The sequence below is a fragment of the Rhineura floridana genome, chromosome 1, assembly GCF_030035675.1.
Source record: "Rhineura floridana isolate rRhiFlo1 chromosome 1, rRhiFlo1.hap2, whole genome shotgun sequence".
Lineage (NCBI taxonomy): Eukaryota > Metazoa > Chordata > Lepidosauria > Squamata > Rhineuridae > Rhineura > Rhineura floridana.
In genome coordinates, this window is record NC_084480.1 from 167,474,958 (window position 1) to 167,495,365 (window position 20,408).

At 43.2% G+C, this 20,408-nt stretch overlaps 1 protein-coding gene across 3 annotated transcripts in view; it reads left to right on the forward strand.

Annotated features, from left to right (window-relative positions):
- Positions 1-20,408, forward strand: part of NOS1AP (nitric oxide synthase 1 adaptor protein) — a 105,744-nt gene that overhangs the window by 64,800 nt on the left and 20,536 nt on the right. For all 3 annotated transcript variants that reach the window (XM_061584699.1, XM_061584692.1, XM_061584703.1), the window contains one exon: positions 15,037-15,132. In XM_061584699.1, the coding sequence (XP_061440683.1) occupies positions 15,037-15,132 (96 nt within the window). The remainder of the gene's footprint in view (positions 1-15,036; positions 15,133-20,408) is intronic.

Genomic DNA, 20,408 nt, shown 5'->3' on the forward strand with positions numbered 1-20,408 from the left:
AAATCTAGGTTAGATGGTAAACCCTGTGTCACCTTTGTTATGCTCCACAAGCACAGTCACAATAGATACATTCTCTGGAAACGATTTACGTTTTGCCTGATACAAAGTAGTACTTAGAAAATGCATTAGCTGTGCAGCCAGTGGCCACCTTAAGAAAAGAAACATGGACTGTGTTTAGCAAATATGCATAAAGTCCTTTGCCCATACACACACATAGCCCTGATCTTGGGAAAATGTATTTAGGCAATGGCATACATTTGTTTTACTTCTGAGCAGCCAAGTTTATCTTTGTCTCATCCAAACTGTTACAGAACATACTGTCCTCAGTAATTTTTTTGATTTTACCATAAAGTGAACTCTTAAGTGCTTTGAAACTTACAGGATGCTGAACAGAAATGATCTTATGATTCTCGATATATGAACCCATGAATTCAAGGATTAAATATTTATTGGGATCCTGAATATCTAAGACTTATACATACTTTTGTACTATTTTGTTTTTATTTTTCTGTTTACTTCCTCCTCTTTCCTAATGAAAAGTTTGCCACTATTTTGTAACATTTTGGTTTGTCCTCATAGTGGTATTGCCCCACCGTGGATTATTGTTTTTTTCTTACGAGCCAATACCTTTGCTTTATGCTCTAAGTTTTGTAGCTCTTTAAGGTTCTAAGATGTTGCTCTGTGAAGGCCCAGGATCCCATATGTGTGACTTCACAGCTGACAACTCAACAAATTAGCAGTTACAGTTAAGCCATCTGTCTTTCCCCACAATCTGATCCTGGATGACAAGGGCAGAATTTCTGTTCTTTTCCATAGCCTTTTTGTAAAAGGAAGGAGGAGAAACTAAAGAGACAAGTAGATTTAGGGAGGTGGAGCTCAAGTGATTGCCTCCCTGGGATTTTAATATTAAGCTTCCTTGAAATAAACTGCCTAGAATTTGTGTGCTTTTGTTTTTCTAATGTAATCTACTGAGAGACGGAAGCAGTATACTTTAAATGGATGAACTCTGTTACATGTGCCCTTTTGAAAACAGGACCTTCTAGAGATTTTGGCACCAGGCCTATGTCCTTCTGTGACATTGTTCACAAAGAAATCCAGCTTTCTATAACATTGTTATTTTCCCTTTCTGGCCCCTAAATTACTGTTTTTCAACCAGATGTTGTTGGAGTACATCTACCATCATTCCCAGACAGCATGGTAAATAGCCAGGGATGATGGGAGTTGTAGTCCGTGTCCCCAGATGTTGATGAAGATCAGTGCCCTAAATGATTAATACCTGCCACGCTAGTGGGGTTACAAACCCAGAATTCTATCTTGGCCCCCACCTGGAATCGTTAGAGCAAGTCTGACCCACTCCCAATTTTCAGATGAGAAAGTAATAAAAATTTACAATCTTCACAGAGGTGTTGTGTGGATTAATATCAGATGTAGAAATAACCTGAAACACTTTCTCATGGTGCAAGGTCCTTTAGAAGACATTCTCACAAGTCTTTGTATATTTACTTCTCAATAGCCCAGTTGTCAGTTAAGTGTATCTGTGTTTGGAACACCATGGTGGCTAACCAAACCAGGTCCAAATGGGACAAATAAAACATTGCCATAGACTGAAGGTTTAGTTGGGATACATTAATATTTCATTTAAGACTAGGGGCTGTGCCCCTGTTTGCTTTGCTTGCCAACTCTGCCTATCTTCCAAATCACCTTCCCCTTAGACCTCACCAAACCTCCCATCCACAAAACACCCCATCCCTAGACTTTGCCAACCCTTCAACCTCCCCCTTCCCCCTTAGATCTCACAAACTTCCCTACTTCTCCCACTTAGACCTTCCTGTTTTTACCTCATGCTGATGCAGCCAAGCAGGATGAAGAGTCGGCCTCGCAGGAAGCGTAGCACAGTAAGGTCAGAAATGGTGACTGGCTGACCAGTCTACGAACCTTCTGCTACCACTACTACCACCTTATCTGGACTATCTCTTCATCCTAATTTGTGCTGGTGGATTATCAGACCATCTGGCTGCTACTTCGGGCCACCTTCCTCCTTCCAAAGCTGTTCCTTCTGCCTGCCTGACTCTTCATCCTAATCAGCAGTGGCAGAAGCAGAGGATTCCTAAACTGTCTGGGGAGAAGCTGGCCAGCAGCAATGCCAGCCAGCCTGGGGCTCTGGATCCTGGGGGCAAGGAGCCCAGGGCTGGCAGACAGAGGAGCCAGTAGAGGTGGGGTACTGCAGCCTCCACAGCTTGCCTGGGCTACCCATCCACTGCCTTCCATTGTGCTGTAGTCTGCAGTGCCACCCATCTGCGGCCAAGCAAACTGCAATGTGACCTCATTTAATGCAAATATATATTAGAGAGATAGAATAACATTTAAGAGTTTGCATGCTAGTTACATAATTTAAGAATGTTAACAATTACTTTTTAATATGTTTTAAAGCTTTTTTAAAAAAGATGTTTTTTAAGCTTTTTTAAAAATGTTTTTAAAGATGTTTTGTTTTAATATGTTTTTAATGGTTGTTTTGTTTTAATATATTTTAAAATCTGTTTTTATGATGTGTTAAAGTGTTTTTAGTGCTTTAGTTTGCTGCCCTGGGCTCCTACTGGGAGAAAGGATAGGATATAAATGTAATTAATTAATTAATTAATTAATTAATTAATTAATTAATTAATTAATAAAGCAAGTGGTACAGCTCCTTAACTAATAGGAAAAACTCAAAGCTTTGTATTGGATGGTTACATAAGCATTTAGGTGAGCCTACATGATTACATTGGTAGCAGTAAAATGAGATGCAAAATAAACTTGAGATAAAACAAAAGACATGCAGTTGACAAAGCTGGCATTACAAATGTAGCAAGCCATTTGAACCACTACCATAGTTGATTAAATGCTATAGCTGCACTCTACTTTATCCTATATCAGGAATGGGGAACCTCTGGCTCTCTAGCTATTGTTGGATTCCAATTCCCATCAGTCCCAGCCAGCAGAGAGTAGAGGGAGATATAAGTTGGAGTCCAACATCTGAAGAATCTCAGGTCAGCCATTCCAGTATAAAAATATAGTAGAGAATAATTACCAAGATTCCTTGGTTCCAGTGAAGGATCCAAACTGAAGAAATGCAGATGAATTACCAGTGGAGAGAAAAACTGTCTGTCTGTGCTGCCTGGCTTTTTATACTTTTGTTTTGGTTAAAGGAAGGGTCACAGTGGTGGCATGATGGAAGTGATGCCTCCACCTATTCCAGTTACCATTACATTTTGTTATGGGAATGTCTTACAAGGGTGGGGGTACAGTGTGTTTGAAACTCCTCTGACGTTCCCAGACCCTGGGTATGACGACTAGTTAATGTATCCCTTCTTGGTATATGTGAACTGCACCTTCTTCTATCATTGTTCCAAGAACTTGAAATAATTTCTGTCCCATCCAACCCATTTTTGTCCTTTAAGAACCGATATGCATGAAGGAAGAGAGGTCTCATATCACTTCAGTTTCTATAAACAAAGCTAGCAAGCAAGGTCACTCTCCTTGTTAGCAGTTGAACATGGTCACTCTTGTTCTTCAGCAGACCTTTTTCTCAGCAAATGTGAAGCCTAAACCAAAACAATTCTTGCACTATTATCCTATATTGTACAGTATTATACAATAATTTTCCATCACAGGCTCTGATTTCACTCTGGATTTGAAAGTGTTTCAAGGCTCAAACACACATTCTGAGACTGGGATCAACACCCTGAAGTCTTAAAATCATCCAGGGGTCATATATGAATCTAATGTCCCCTTATCATATGTACTTAGGATCTCTCTGGAGGTTGTCTAAGGGTACTTAGTGAAACCATTTGGTGATTTTAGGATAAGGTTAATAGTGCATTTAACCCTCCCAATACTGGATTGACATACTTGTTCTCCCATAATGCATTAACTTTATCACAGTGTTCACAGTGGGAGAGGAAGTTGATATGAAGATTTGCATGTAGGGCTGTACGTTCCTTCACATCAAACCTCATTGATGCTTATGCTTCATGTAAGTGCTTAAGAGTGTGTGTGTGTGTGTGTGTGTGTGAGAGAGAGAGAGAGAGAGAGAGAGAGAGAGACAGAGAGACAGAGAGACAGAGAGAGAGGGTGTCGGAAGGCAGAGCTGGGGTCCCAATCCCGGGGAGCTGGATCCCGGAGAGTTGGGAGAAGAGTATTCGGATGGATGGCAGAGGGAAGGGGGAGGAACTTCCCCCCTTTGGAGCGAAGACGAAACAGAGGAACTGCCAGTGATAAGGTCGCTTAGCGACGGGGAGTCTGAGCCCTCCCTGGACATTCTCACGCCTCCCCCTCTTTCAGGCTCAGAGCAAGAGGGGAAAGAGGGAGGGCTGCTCACAGCCGAAAAGAGGGGAGGCAGTTTACCATCAGCCCCTCCCCTATCCCCCATCCTGGAATCGGAAACTTCAGAAGAGGAGGGGGTGATGCTTCCCCCTCACCGCGCACACGCAGACAGCTGAAAAGACAGGAGAGAAGGGGGGGAAGGCGGGCAGTACCTGAGGGGCAGTTAAGGAGGAGCGAAAGATTGCGCGCCCGTTTGGCCCCTTCTTAAAGAACAGGCGGGAAGAAGTCCCTTGCTCTGTCAACTTTCTCCCAATGCCGCAGGACCTGTATCCCTGTATCGCTTCATGAGAAAACGCAGTCTTTGTTTGGACATTACCCTAATAAAACACGAATTAACTACAGCCGTTGGTCTGGTTCCTGAGTCACATCCTGGGCCTGACAGCTTGACAGAGCCACCTAAATCACCCTCAACGCTCTCTTCACTTGACTGGGACAAGATGTCAAAGGGAGCAGCGGGGGGGACGAACCCCACTTCTGAGATGGAAGAAGTGGAACTCTTGAGGACTAAGGCAGCTGATTTGCAGATGGATGTTCAAGCCCTGCTAGCAGCAGTCAAGGCGCTGAAGACGGATAATCAAACCTTGAAGGCCACGATAGACCAGATGCGAACAGCCCCTCCAGCTGCCGTAGTAAAGGTTCCCATTGGATTGCCCCCAAAATACACGGGACAAAGTGATCAGTTGGCAACCTTCGTGGCTCAATGTGAGTTATATCTGGATGTCAGGCACATGGAATTTCCAGACGATGGGGCTAAAGTAGCTTTCGTGATTAGCCTCCTGGAGGGAGAAGCTGCAAAATGGGTGACTCCGTATCTCGTGAGAAAGGATACTGTCTTAGGAAGGTACAGAGGATTTATACAGGAGATGACCGAGATGTTTCAAGACCCGCAAAGGGCTGAAACAGTAGCGCGGCAACTAGGCGCTCTGAAGCAAGCTAAAGGGACTGTTTCCGAGTACACTAACGCTTTTAAAATTCTGTCCCAGGAAACTGGTTACAATGACGCCGCCCTGATGTTTATGTACCGGAGTGGATTAAATGCTGAAATCCTGGATGAGTTGGCCAGGACCTCCCCCCCCCGCTGACCTACCAGGGCTCATCCGGCTATGCCTACAGATCGATCACCGGATGGAAGGAAGGCGCCTGGAAAGGAAGCAGGAGGTCCTGAGATACTCAGCCTCGGCATCCCGCAACAAGACCCTTCCCACTGCAGGGATGGCAGGTAATGCAACTGAGGGACAGGGAGGGGCTAGGCCAAGACTGTCGGAAGAAGAAAAGGAAAGACGACGCCGGGAACGTTTATGCTTTTATTGTTCAAAGCCGGGCCATGTGGCCAGAGACTGTGGACTGAAAGGGGGGAAAGCCGAGCCGTCGGGAAACTAGAACACCCAGTCCACGTGCAGGCCGGTGGACTGGGGGCAGCGTTGTATAAAGGCCCCCCAACGATCCAACCTCCCTCAAAGGGGGTGTTGGTCTTGCCTATTCGGATTACAACTTCCAGAGGAGTGGTGTTTAATTCCACTGCCTTAATTGACAGTGGAGCCTCCACAAATTTTATTGATGCAAAGTTAGTCAAGCGTCATGGAATTTCCCGGTGGAAACTGGACGCTCCCCTAGCTGTGGAGGCTATCGATGGGAGACCCCTGAAGTCAGGAGGGGTGACACAAGCCACGGAGGAAGTGAAACTTCAAATCCCTGGGCATGAAGAGTTCATTTCGCTATACGTGTCAGATCTCTCGAACTTTGAGGTGATTCTGGGAATGCCCTGGCTAGCAAAGCATGAACCCAAAATAAGTTGGAAGGAGGCGGTGGTGTGGTTCACCTCACAGTATTGCCAGGAGAACTGTCAACCTGAAGGAATCAAGAACACCTTAGCGGGGGCAGTGCAAGAGATCGAGCAAGTGACCCTGCCGCCAAAGTATGAAGAATTCAAAGATGTGTTTGATGAAAAAGAGGCAGAGACTTTACCCCCCCACCGCCCTTACGACTGTGCGATTGACCTAGTGCCAGGAGCCAGCATCCCATCGGGGAGAATCTACTCTCTCACAGAGAATGAGAGGGAGGCCCTGAAGGAATTCCTGGATAAAAACCTGAGGCGAGGATTCATACGCCCCTCACAATCCCCTGCTGGAGCGCCACTATTGTTTGTGAAAAAGAAGGGGGGGGAACTCAGACCCTGTAACGACTATCGCGCATTGAACCAGATCACCATCCCCAACAGCTACCCGCTGCCCCTTATCTCAGAGTTGCTGGACCGACTGCGCTCTGCAAAAATCTTCACGAAGTTGGATTTGAGAGGAGCGTACAATCTGATCAGAATGAAGGAGGGAGATGAATGGAAAACAGGATTCTTGACCGCTTACGGGCAGTATGAATACCTGGTCATGCCGTTCGGGCTTTGTGGAAGTCCAGGAATTTTTCAAAAATTCATGAACGACGTGTTTAGAGACTTGTTGGACACGTATGTAATCTGTTACTTAGATTATATCCTGGTGTTCTCAAAGAACCAGGAAGACCACAACCAGCATGTGAAGACGGTGTTGAAGAGACTGAGAGAAAATCACCTGTATGCTAAATTAGAGAAATGTGGATTTGACCTCAAGTCTCTAGACTTCCTTGGATATCGAATCTCAGCGGAAGGCGTGGAGATGGACCCAGGGAAAGTAAGCTGCATATTGGACTGGGGCCAACCTGTCACCAAAAAGGATGTACAACGGTTTTTGGGGTTTGCCAATTATTACAGAAAGTTCATTCCAGGGTTTTCCAAATTAACAGCTCCTCTGACTGACTGTTTAAGGGGGAAGAAGAAGTTTCAATGGACAGAGAACGCCACCGAGGCCTTTGAGGAGCTGAAGAGAAGGTTTGCTACTGAGCCCATTCTGCGCTTTGCTGATCCGAACCGCCCTTTCGTAGTGGAAGCAGATGCTTCAGATTTTGCCATCGGGGGGGTCCTGCTACAATTAGACCAAGAAGGGAAGGAGCTGCACCCCTGTGCATACTTCTCTCGGAAGTTAAAGCCTGCAGAGAAGAACTACACAGTTTGGGAGAAGGAACTGCTGGCCATCAAGGACTCTTTTGAAAACTGGAGACAATACCTAGAGGGGACCTCTCATCGAATTGAAGTGCGCTCCGACCCCAAGAATCTTGAAAGCCTCCAAACAGCCAGAAAGCTGAACCAGAGACAGATAAGATGGTCCCAGTTCTTCACTAGGTTTAACTTCCAGATTACTTACCATGCCCAAGCCAAAAACCAGAGAGCGGATGCCTTATCCAGACAGCCACAATACAAAGAAAGTGAATCTGAGGACCAGCCTCAGTACGTAATCCCGCCAGAGAAATTAACGTTGGGAGTATGCCAGCCTTCATGGGAAGAGGAACTCAAAAAGGCACAACAAGAAGATGCAGACATGCTAAAATATCAGCAGGAGACGGGACAAGGTCAAGACTCAGAAGTAACCTTTCACTGGAGAAATGGACTGTTATGGTTCAAAACCGCCAGATATGTCCCAGAAGGGGAATTAAGGCTCAGAATCCTACGCCAGTGTCATGATTCCATCACAGCGGGACACTTTGGGATTTACAAGACCATTCAGAACGTGGCCAAGGACTTCTGGTGGCCTAAAATGCGTCGGGATATTGAGAGTTATGTAAAGTCCTGCTCTGTCTGTCTGCGGACAAAAACACAAACAGGGACACCAGCAGGACTGTTACAACCGTTGCCTGTCCCACACGAACCCTGGAAGGACCTCTCCATGGATTTTATAACTGATCTACCCAAGTCCCAAGGAATGACAGCCATCTTAGTAGTGGTGGATCTACTTACCAAAATGGCACACTTTCTTCCTTGTGCAGGGGCCTTAGAGGCTAAAGAAACGGCCAAGTTATTCATAAAAGAAGTCTACCGGCTGCATGGATTGCCAAACAGCGTAGTCTCAGACGGAGGAACTCAGTTCACAGCCAAATTTTGGAGAGCAATGTGGAAACAGTTGCAGATGGAATTAAAACTCTCCTCCGCCCATCACCCCCAGGCAGATGGGCAGACGGAACGCTTGAACGCCGTTTTGGAAAGATATTTACGAAGTTATGTGTCCTATCAACAGACTGACTGGGTATCATATTTGCATTTTGCAGAGTTCGCCTACAACAATTCTCTGCACTCCAGCACTCAACAAACCCCGTTCTTCGCTAATTATGGATTCCATCCTAAAGTCTTTCCAAGCAGCTCAGAAGGAATGCTGGTACCGGCAGCTGAGAACTTCCTTAAGGAATTGCAAGCGGCGCAACAGACACTGAAACAGCAGTTAAACGAAGCCAAAACGGAGTACAAGCGAGTTGCTGACCTGCACAGGAAGGAGGCCCCCCCCTTCAACCGGAAGACCAGGTATGGCTGTCCACCCGCTTCCTCCAGATGCCAAGCAAATGTAGAAAATTACAAGACAAGAGGGTGGGTCCTTTCGAAATAGAAACTCAAATCAATCCCGTGGCGTACCGACTGAAGCTGCCTGACACGTTTAAAATACATCCTGTGTTCCATCGATCCTTCTTAACGAAAGCCGCCCCTCCCAGTGAGTTACGGCCGGAGGAACCTCCCGGAGCTCCACTCCTGGTAAATGAGCAGCTTGAGTTTGAAGTTGAGGAGATCTTAGATTCCAGGATCAGACGCCACAAGCTGCAGTACTTGATTCACTGGAAAGGCTATGGGGTGGCTGACAGATCATGGGAAGATGCAGCTGATGTGCATGCTCCAGAATTGGTAAAACTTTTCCATCAACGTTTTCCCCACCGTCCCAAGCCAGACAAGGGGAGGGGGGCACAGCCTGGGAGGGGGGATGGTGTCGGAAGGCAGAGCTGGGGTCCCAATCCCGGGGAGCTGGATCCCGGAGAGTTGGGAGAAGAGTATTCGGATGGATGGCAGAGGGAAGGGGGAGGAACTTCCCCCCTTTGGAGCGAAGATGAAACAGAGGAACTGCTAGTGATAAGGTCGCTTAGCGACGGGGAGCCTGAGCCCTCCCTGGACATTCTCACGCCTCCCCCTCTTTCAGGCTCAGAGCAAGAGGGGAAAGAGGGAGGGCTGCTCACAGCCGAAAAGAGGGGAGGCAGTTTACCATCAGCCCCTCCCCTATCCCCCATCCTGGAATCGGAAACTTCAGAAGAGGAGGGGGTGATGCTTCCCCCCTCACCGCGCACACGCAGACAGCTGAAAAGACAGGAGAGAAGGGGGGGAAGGCGGGCAGTACCTGAGGGGCAGTTAAGGAGGAGTGAAAGATTGCGCGCCCGTTTGGCCCCTTGTTAAAGAACAGGCGGGAAGAAGTTCCTTGCTCTGTCAACTTTCTCCCAATGCCGCAGGACCTGTATCCCTGTATTGCTTCATGAGAAAACGCAGTCTTTGTTTGGACATTACCCTAATAAAAAACTACAGCCGTTGGTCTGGTTCCTGAGTCACATCCTGGGCCTGACAGCGAGAGAGAGAATGTGTGCATGTGTGAGTGAGTGCTGGATATGAAGGAGTCAGTCTTCATCTACTAATCTATCTGGTTGAATGTCTAATCCATAAAATCCCACAAAAGCTCAGGATAGGTAACATTAGAATCACAGTTGGGTAAAGCCAGAAAATACTGCTTGGGGTTATAGTTACCCTATTCCTGATTATCTACAGCCTCTTAAAGCCAGGCTTTTATAACGAGCACTAGGTTTACACCTATCTAATCATAAGTATCAAGGATATGGCATAATCATATATATATATAAAATAGTCAAAGAACAAAGGCCACATGAGGCAGTGCATTGTTGTTCATTGGGACAATCTGATTTGCTCATAATCCCTGGTTAGATTAGCAACAATTCCTGCTACTGCCTTTCTGTAGTGCTGTAATGTTTCTGACTGATATCAGTAGTCATAAATCTTACTTAATCACCACCACCACTGTCAATGGCCAATTAAGGTGTCCTGAAGTAGGACTATTGGGTCTGGAATTGTAGCTCTGTGTGCCAGAGTGACTTTTAAAAATTGTGATGTAATCTCACTGTAGAAGTATGGTGTGTTTGTGAAGACTGTATTATGAGAGTCAAAGGCTGCTATAATTAATCAAGGGTCAAGCTGAAAGTGGTGTAGACCAAGGGTGGGGAACCTCTGGTCTGTGGGTCAAATTTGTCTGGCATGGGTGCCAATTTGGCCTGCAAAGCCATTTTCAGCAAACCACACTCACCTGCTCCGCATCTGATGGATGTGAGGTCAGGTGTTGGGAGTGGAGATGTGGCTAGAACTTGAGTGTGCAGCTAATCCCTACAGCTAGCAAGGTTAAACTCACTGCCCGTCAGCTGATAAGGGGTGACTTCAAGCTTGTTGGATTGGCTTGGGCAACCAAGTTTCCCATGGGGAGCTCAATCGTACAGCTAATCCCTGCAGAAAGTAACTTTGAACCATGGTTGTTGGGCACTTGTAACATCATAATGCAAATTTCAAATTTATTTATTAATAAAGCAAAAACAGGTTGTGGCCACCTAAAAATAAACATTAATTATACGTAAACATAAAAGACCTATTAAATATAACAAGTAAGAGGAACACAAAAAACAAAGTCCTAAATGTCAAGACTGAGCACATATACTTGTCTCAGCTGAGCGGCCTTCACTGCAAATTTAGTCTGTTTAAACATTACAAACCTGTCCATACTGGACAGCAAGTATTTGATTTTATCCGTATCATGAGGGTAGGAACCACCTAAAGAAACCACTAAAAGTTTCTCCAAGTATTTTTAACTCGGTGTTCTATACAATTCACAGTATAACATAATGTATTGTGTCTACTCACTGCCTGCTGCAGAGGCACTAAACTTTTCTTAAAAAAATAATCTTTTATTTGTAAATTTAAATCATAGGAAAGAAAAAGTAAACAAAGAAAAAAGGAATCAAATAAAATGAACAAAATGCTGAAGATTCAAAAAATAAAAATATATGAATACTGCTAATAATAAACCACCATACGTTTACATGACAGATACAGTTCCCATCAGTACATGCATCCTGAGTTAAGCACATAAGTTAATATAAATCCTTCAAACATCCAAATAGGTTTCAACTTGAAATTGACATCTACATGAAATATGTTCAAAGTAGCATTATACCTCCAACATCTATCTCTGTTAGACTGTGCCTTCTTATACAAACATTGTGGAGTCCAATATACATGAAATATTGACTTTTTCTTTATCAATCTCAATTTCAGGTCTAAGGAAACATTCCATACAGATTCTAATGCAATTTTCCATTGTTTAGGCAATGTAATATATTATAATTTTCTATTCCACACCTCTCTGAGCTCCTAAACTTCTACTTTACAAAGGTCCATTAAACATTTATGAACAACTGTTATGAGTTTAGCTTTCTATAAGAATCCAATAATTCTCTCCAACAATTTAGCAGATGTTGAAGCACTCAGAGCAGATGGGTCATAAATAGATACTAGCAAATGTTGTTTAGGTAAGGGGCACATTCATAATTGCATAAAAGATAATCTATGACACTCCCACCCTTTAAAGAGGAATAAGTCAAATTCCCTGCTGTCAGTAGGCAAGGCTATTATGCACTCATCACTAATTCTTGCAGTAATATCTCCCATTACAATCAGTAGACATGTAGGAAAGTGTTCCAGATGAGACTCTAAAATATCCCATATATCTCTCAATAATTGCAAATTGATCCTCCACAGGTAAGGCATTAATAGGTGTCACTAGAATACCTTATTCTCCATGACACCTTTGGGGGGGTTCAATTCAGTATAAGCACATTTAGCCTAATTCGATGATACTCAGCTTGTCAATAAATGTATCTTTCTGTGCCATGGATAAATCCTCAAAGGGAAAACACAATGCTGTTTCCTCAAGGCTTATAATATAGCCCTGGAAAGGATCCCCATCAAAGAGGGCTTTATCTAACAAGGATCTCCCAGTTTTGTTTAATATCAATGGTTGCCTTATTGCCTAATGTCATCAAGAGCTCTGACTAGCATGGAGAGGGGGATTCAACCTGTTGCTCACTACCACCCGTTGCATTGAGCTGTCCACACTATCATCCACATCTATCAACTTGCCAGTCAGATAAACCTGCTTGACTGGCCCACACCTGGATTCCAGTGATCCACAGTTGCTAGAAGATATCACTGTTTCCTGTGATGGACACTGCAAGGTAGAGAACACAGGAATGGGTGCAGTTTTCTGAAGTGGTGCCTCACCCGAATGCCCAGTTCAATTAAAGAAGCTCTAGCACTAAGAATAACACCTGCCACATGATGGTCAGCACATGTTATCATTGCTGTAACGTTGCGAGAAGTGTAGAATAGATAGTCCACACACTCAATATCCGCTGTAGCAATTGAACCTGCTTTCACCTCTTTCAAAATCTGTAAAAGATGGGGCTTCCATTCAGGCTATGTTAAAAGCCCTGGCAGTTTTGGATAATTACATAAAACCACCTGATGTTTCATCAGATTAGGGAGAAAGGTTGCTTGGTGTCATACTGTTCCATCTTTATAATGGTATGAGTTGGAGTGTATGGACAATTTAGCAGCAAAGCAAAAAGCATTCCTGTGACCTAAAATCTTGAATTGCTTCCTGTGTGTTGGGGTCTTCGCATAAAAGAGGAAGAATGGGAAAACCAGAGCTTGGAAAAGTTACTTTTTAAAACTACAACTCCCATCAGCCCCAGCCATCATGGCCACTGGATTGGGCTGATGGGAGTTGTAGTTCAAAAAAGTAACTTTTCCAAGCTCTTACTACACCCTGTTTTTGCCCCATCTTCATTAGCTTTCTTTCTCATTATAAGCTTTGCCCTGTTTAGTCTATTTTTGCTCCTCCTCCTCTTCTCCTCTTTTAGGGTCTTCGCATCTTTATCCATATATTCAAAATATATCTTGAAATTAAATCTTTTATTAGGCATCTTTTGGATATTATTCCCCCTTTGCTTCCTAACCCTTTTGGGCATACACCTCTTGGTCATAGCAACTTTGTTATGATGTTTCAGTCTACTGCATTCCACGCAGTTATTATGTGAGACCTTTACTTTTTGGGGTTGTTTTTTAAAATTGATAAAGGGACTGAGTCCCAAAAAGAACACTTCCTTTACAGTCCTCTGGGTTACAGCAGGGAAGTGCCCAAGCTTAGTTTAGCTTGCTGCTATCCCAAAGCCTCACCTGTCTGTTGTTTTATAGCTGGAATTAGATTGTGCTGTGACACTTTACGAGCAGACAGCTCATCAAAGAGCTTCTTCACTAATCACCCCTGCAACATGCATTGTGAGCTAAGAAGCTCCAGGTTAGACCACTTTGGTAGCTCAAAAACTTCAAAGACTGAAAAATTCTCTGTTTGAGGGAAAGATGGAGAACCTCACCCCTGGGCATACTTTCTGTTAGAGCCAAACAACATTCCGGTGAGTGAGGAGAAGCTTATTGTAAATTTATTTCCAAGGAAGATGTGTGTCATTTAACTTTGGAATAAAAGCTTTTTTTCTTTATCTTTAATTCATTAATGGGACAACTTTGGTTAGCTGAACTCTGGTTGAGTCCAGTTTTTTGTCTTTTAGTAACCACCATAGCTCTTTGCTAGAAGATTAATTTGATTGTTTTATTCTTCACTTTCTCAGATTAGCTGCTCGGTCTTTATATAAGCAGTGAGTGTAGGCTTGCAAAACAACAGTAGTACCACCGGAATATATACCTTGGCATTTGAGTAAGTCCCCACCAAACACACTCTTTTTCTCTTGCAACTCATGACTTTTCCTCTTCTTTTCCAAGGCTAAATGTGACATTATATCAATTGCATTCTTACATCCATATCTCCACAAGCAACACCTACAAAGATAAAACAAATGAGGCAGCCAGAGGAGATGAAGAAGACAGGAAGATAACTTATTATTTTGAGTTTTAGAATTTCTGGGTAAAAATGACTATGCTGTTCTTCAAAATTTAGCACACACATAAAAATGAGAAAAACACCAAGGGAATAAAACAAGACAAATTTTGAAAGATAAAACGTTAAAGCAAATAGTGGAGCCAGAGATTGAAAGCTGCTTCTGACATCGCCCCCACCACGTCATGATGGTATTACGTGATTGACAGATGGGTTATCTTAACCCCTTGTCATAGTTGGCCAGTGGGGGTGGGGACAGATAGCCATCAGGCCAAAAAGGTTCCCTACTCCTGCCCTAGACCATGGATGCCACAGGAACCTCCTGGTTCTATCAGACTGCACCATCATCCATGGTGCACTCACCTGTATTTCTTATTTTGCATAAATCAGAACATAGAAAAACCCTCTTCCTCAATAGGCAGACAGTTGACCAAGCCTATTGAACCTCCCTGATGGGCATCCCCTCCAAACACACATGTCTTTCTTTGATTCTCACAGTGGCTGCCAGTATCTATCATGCTACCTTATGAGACTGTTCATGTATAACCACATATAGGTTCTGTTCCAATCAAGCTGTATAGATTTTGTTAAATAAATGTGTGTGCAAAGTACCATTAGGAAATGTGGCAGCTATGAGATGGGGATCCTCATGTACATGAAATAGGTGAAGGCCTCTGGGGTGGTTAGTCAAAGGGTAGACTGGAATGCCCCACAATTTAATTGAGGAACACTGCTAAAGGTGCCTTACTTCCAACTGTGTTTTTGCTTCCCACAGTATGAGTTCAAAGCCAAAAGTATAAAGAAGAAGAAGGTTAATCTAATGGTGTCTGTAGATGGTGTGAAAGTGGTGCTGAAGAAGAAGAGGAAAAAGGTGAGTTTGTGATTTCTCAAGCGGCAATTAGCTCTGAGCCCTGTATGTATAATTCCTTCTTTGTATTGGCCGATAGAGTCTTAGGGGCTTCCCTAGGAATTTTGGGATTGGAAATCTTATCCTTATGACATTTCCTAGTCTGTGAACAAACTAGCTGAAACCTGTTGTTGTTCTGTGCCTTCAAGTCGATTACGACTTATGGCGACCCTATAAATCAGTGACCTCCAGTAGCATCTGTCATGAACCACCCTGTTTAGATCTTGTAAGCTCAGGTCTGTGGCTTCCTTTATGGAATCAATCCATCTCTTGTTTGGCCTTCCTTGTTTTCTAGTACCTTCTGTTTTCCCCAGCATTATTGTCTTTTCTAGTGAATCATGTCTTCTCATTATGTGTCCAAAGTATGATAACCTCAGTTTCATCATTTTTGCTTCTAGTGATAGTTCTCGTTTAATTTGTTCTACCATGGTCTGAATGATCCGGACTTTAGTATTCAGTGATACATCTTTGCATTTGAGGACCTTTTCTAGTTCTCTCATAGCTGCCCTTCCCAGTCCCAGCCATCTTCTGATTTCTTGACTATTGTCTCCATCTTGGTTAATGACTGTGCCAAGGTATTGATAATCCTTGACAAGTTCAATGTCCTAATTGTCAACTTTAAAGTTACATTACTCTTCTGTTGTCATTACTTTAGTCTTCTTGATGTTCAGCTGTAGTCCTGCTTTTGTGCTTCCCTCTTTAACTTTCACCAGCATTCGTTTCACTTAATTACTGATTTCTGCTAGTAGTATGGTATTGTCTGCATATCTTAAATTATTGATATTCCTCCAGTTTTCACACCTCCTTCATCTTAGTCCAATCCCACTTTCCGTATGATATGTTCTGCATATAGATTAAATAAATAGGGTGATAAAATACACCCCTGTCTCACACTCTTTCCGTTTGGGAACCAATTGGTTTCTCCATATTCTGTCCTTACAGTAGTCTCTTGTCCAGAGTATAGGTTGCACATCAGAACAATCAGATGCTGTGGCAGCCCCATTTCTTTTAAAGCATTCCATAGTTTTTCATGATCTACACAATCAAAGGCTTTGCTGTAATCTATAAAGCACAGGGTGAATTCCTTCTGAAATTCCTTGGTCCGTTCCATTATCCATTGTATGTTTGCGATATGATCTCTGGTGCCTCTTCCCTTTCTAAATCCAGCTTAGACGTCTGGCATTTCTTGCTCCATATATGGTAAGAGCCTTTGTTGTAGAATCTTGAGCATTACTTTACTTGCATGGGATATTAAAGGAATAGTAATTACTATATTCCCTGGGATCCCCTTTCTTTGGAATTGGGATGTATATGGAACGCTTCCAGTCTGTGGGCCATTGTTTAGTTTTCCATATTTCTTGACAAATTCTTGTCAAAATTTGGACAGATTCAGACTCAGTAGCTTGTAGCAACTCTACTGGTGTGCCATCTATTCCTGGTGATTTGTTTCTTCCAAGAATTTTAAGAGCAGCTTTCACCTCACATTCTAAAATTTCTGGTTCTTCATCATATGGTTCCTCCATGAATGAATCTGTCATCCTGGCATCTCTTTTGTAGAGTTCTTCAGTGTATTGCTTCCATCTTGCTTTTATTTTTTCTCGGTCAGTCAATGTGTTCCCCTGTTGATTATTCAACATCCCTACTCTTGGTTTAAATTTCGTTTTAGTTTCTCTATAATCTTTTGGAATAGGGCTCTTGTTCTACCCTTTTTGTTGTCCTCTTCTATTTCTATACAATAATATTGTAATAGTTCTATTTGTCACTACATGCTAGTCGCTGTATTGCTGCATTTAGGGTTCTGACTGTGTTTCTATCTCCTTTTGCTTTTGCTTTCCTTCTCTCTTTAATCATTTTAAGAGTTTCTTCAGTCATCCGTTGAGGTCTTTCTCTCTTTTTAATGAGAGGTATTGTCTTTTTGCATTCATCCCTGATAATGTCTGACTTCACTCCATAGCTCTTCTGGTTCTCTGTTAACTATGTTTAAAGCCTCAAATCTGTTTATTTATTTATTATTTGATTTATACCCCACCCTTCCTCCCAGAAAGAGCCCAGGGTGGCAAACAAAAGCACTAAAAACATTTTAAAACATCATAAATACAGACTTTAAAATAACATTAAAACAAAATATATTTGAAAACATTTTTTAAAAAGCTTTCAAGAGATCTTTTTTAAAAAAGGTACATTGCTGTACTTGATCTCATTATACAAAACCACCCTAGGACTTTGTTTTTGCTGTAAGGCTTTCATAATGAAGACTGCATACTATGTGGTACCATCAGAACAACCTCTCTTAATTAAAGACAGTTAATGAAGAACCTTGTGTTGATGGGCAAAGCCAGATGCCTCCTTTAACACTGGGTTTATAGACTATTTCAACACCTGGTTTCAAACTCTAGATTCAAGGATTACAGCTTAGTTGATTTTAAACACAATGATCCAGAATGGAACTGACATTATATAAATTCAAATTAAGTCTTCAGAGTTTTCAGGCACAAGCAACAAACAAGGCACAGAGGTGCATATAAAGCTGGTACGTAGTTCTCTCATATAGTATCAGGGTCAAATTAGACATGATAGCAACAGTGCCATGCTTCTAAACACAGAACTTCTCCAAATCATATAAAAATAAAGGCCTGGGAGAAGGTCAGATTTTAAATAGCCAAGGGCCACATGGCTGAGGATCACAGAGTCCTTCTCCCACGCAAGGTCTACCATCCCACAGTCTATACCCAGGACCTTCAGCTTCTGTCTCAAATCTGTTCCATATTTGCTCTTTCAATTCTTCTGGGATGTTATTTAAATTGCGTTTTGGCATTATGATTGCTTTGTTCTTCTTTAGCTCTACTCTAAATTTTATATTACCTGTTCATGAACTGTAGCACAGTCTGCTCCTGGTCTTGTTTTTGCAGAAAGTATGGAACTTCCCCATCTTCTGCTACAAATTATATAATCAATTTGATTCCTATATTGACCATTTGGTGATGTCCATGTGTACAGTCGTCTTTTTGGTTGCTCAAGAAATGTGTTTGCAAGAAACAAATTATTGGCTTCAGAGAATTCAATAAGTCTTTCTCCTGCTTCATTTCTGTCTCCTAGGCCCCATTTCCCCACAATTCCTAGTTGTTCTCTGTTCCCTACTTTTGCATTCCAATCCCCCATGATTATCAGCACATCTTGTTTTGGTGTGTGATCAATTTCTTCCTGTACTTCTGCATAAAATCTCTCCAATTCCACTTCTTCTGTGTTTGCTGTTGGAGCATAGACTTTGATGATGGTTATGTGAATAGGTTTCCCATTTAATCTCATTGACATAACTTGCTCAGACCTTGCGTTATAGCTCCTAATTGCTTTTGCTACATCACTTCTCACTATTAAAGCAACCCTGTTTCTTCTTAATTTCTCATTTCCTGCATAAAATATTGTGTAGTTGCCTGATTGAAAATGTCCCATTCCCGTCCATTTTAATTCACTCACGCCAAGTATTGTAATGTTTATATGTTGCATTTCTTTCTTGACAATTTCTAACTTTCCCTGGTTCATGCTTCTCACATTCCATGTTCCTACTGTGTGCGTCGTACAACTCCGGACTCTCCTTTCGCATCTGTGCGCATCAGCCTCTGGGCTTCCTTTCGGCTTTGACCCAGCTGCGTCATTAGTCACAGCGCTACTAGTACTTGTCCTTTGTTCTTCCGCAGCAGCTTGGTGAGTGCCTTCTGACCTGAGGGTCTCATCTTCCAGCACTATCTCGTGTTGCATTTTGGATACTCTGTTCATAGGGTTTTCGTGGTAAGAGGTATTCAGAGGTGGTTTACCATTGCCTTTCTCTGAGTTTGGATGCATCTTAGTGTGGTGTCTCAGCTTTGACCTTTCCAACTTGGGTGCCCCTGCTAGCAGGGCCGGATTATCCATTAGGCTTAGTAGGCTGAAGCCTAGGGGCCCGGAGCTGTTGGGGCCCCCTGCATAAGCTAAAAAAAATTATCGCGGGACAAGAGCTTCCAAACTGCCCGCCATCCCTCTGCTTCACTTACCTTTTTCTCCGCTGTTTTTTGCGGTTTGCCATCAATCAAGATGGAGGCCAAGGTTTCCCTAAGGGGCTGAAGCCTCTGCCGCCATCTTGGTTGATGGTACGCATGCGTGCTACATGCGCGCATTGCTGCCATCAACCAAGATGGCGGCAGAGGCTTCAGCCCCTTAGGGAAACCTTGGTTGCCATCTTGATTGATGGCAAACCTGCACGAAAAAAAGCTGAAAGGTAGGGAGAAGGGCCCCCCCAAACACCAATCAGCCTAGGGGCCCTCCTCAGCTTAATCCAGCCCTGCCTGCTAGGAGTCTAGCCTCTTGGTCTAGACTCCTGATGGCATTGCTCTCAGCTTCTTCACCACTCTCAAACCCCCTCACCATGTTAAGGTGTGCATCCTAGAGGGGGAAATCCTAGAGGTTGAAACCTTTTGGACCTCTTTCTCTCTCTGACTGTCAGTGACTGTTGCTTCCCATTCTATGGTGTTGTGATCTTACAAGTTATTTCTATTATGTAAATGGCTTTGTGAGTTCTACTCGCATCAACTCATGAGGCTTACATAATATCAGCCATTTCTAGACTGTTGATCTTATCTGCAAGAGGATTTCAATGTAAATCCCAATAATTGCTGTTTTCTGCATAGTAGTGGCTTACATTACATATCCTAGCCTACATGTCACTGCCACTCCCACTCTGTAACAAAGGTCCATAGTGAAAAAACTAATGTGCTTCTTTTTTTGGCTAATTCATGATTATGGCTGGTTTGGGATGGGGCAAGGCAGCAGGAAGAGACAACTATCTTTCCTGTTGCAGTCCCATTTCTATATCCCGGACCTGGTAAAGCTGCAAACAATGGCTGCCACTAAGGCTTATGGAGACACTTATGCTTCCTCCTGGTCCTGGCCTTCCAGTGATGTGGCTTCTCCATATGAGAGTGCTGCCCCTGTACTCTGATTGTCTTCTGTTACCCCAAAGGCACTGTGGTTGGTGGGCTGTTTTCTGTGCAGGAAATCATTGACTATCACGCAGCTGTCTTACTAAGGTTCTTGAGTTGTTGGCTGCCAATGACTTCCTATCTTGCTCTGTCAGGTATGTGCTAGTTCAGTCTTTTCCCTGTATTTGCCTGTGACCCTTTTCTGTGCAACCTGACATATCCTAGTTGTAGCTTCTAGTCCCTGTGCTGGATTTACCAGCCTTTCCATGTTTTCCTGTCCCACTTCTC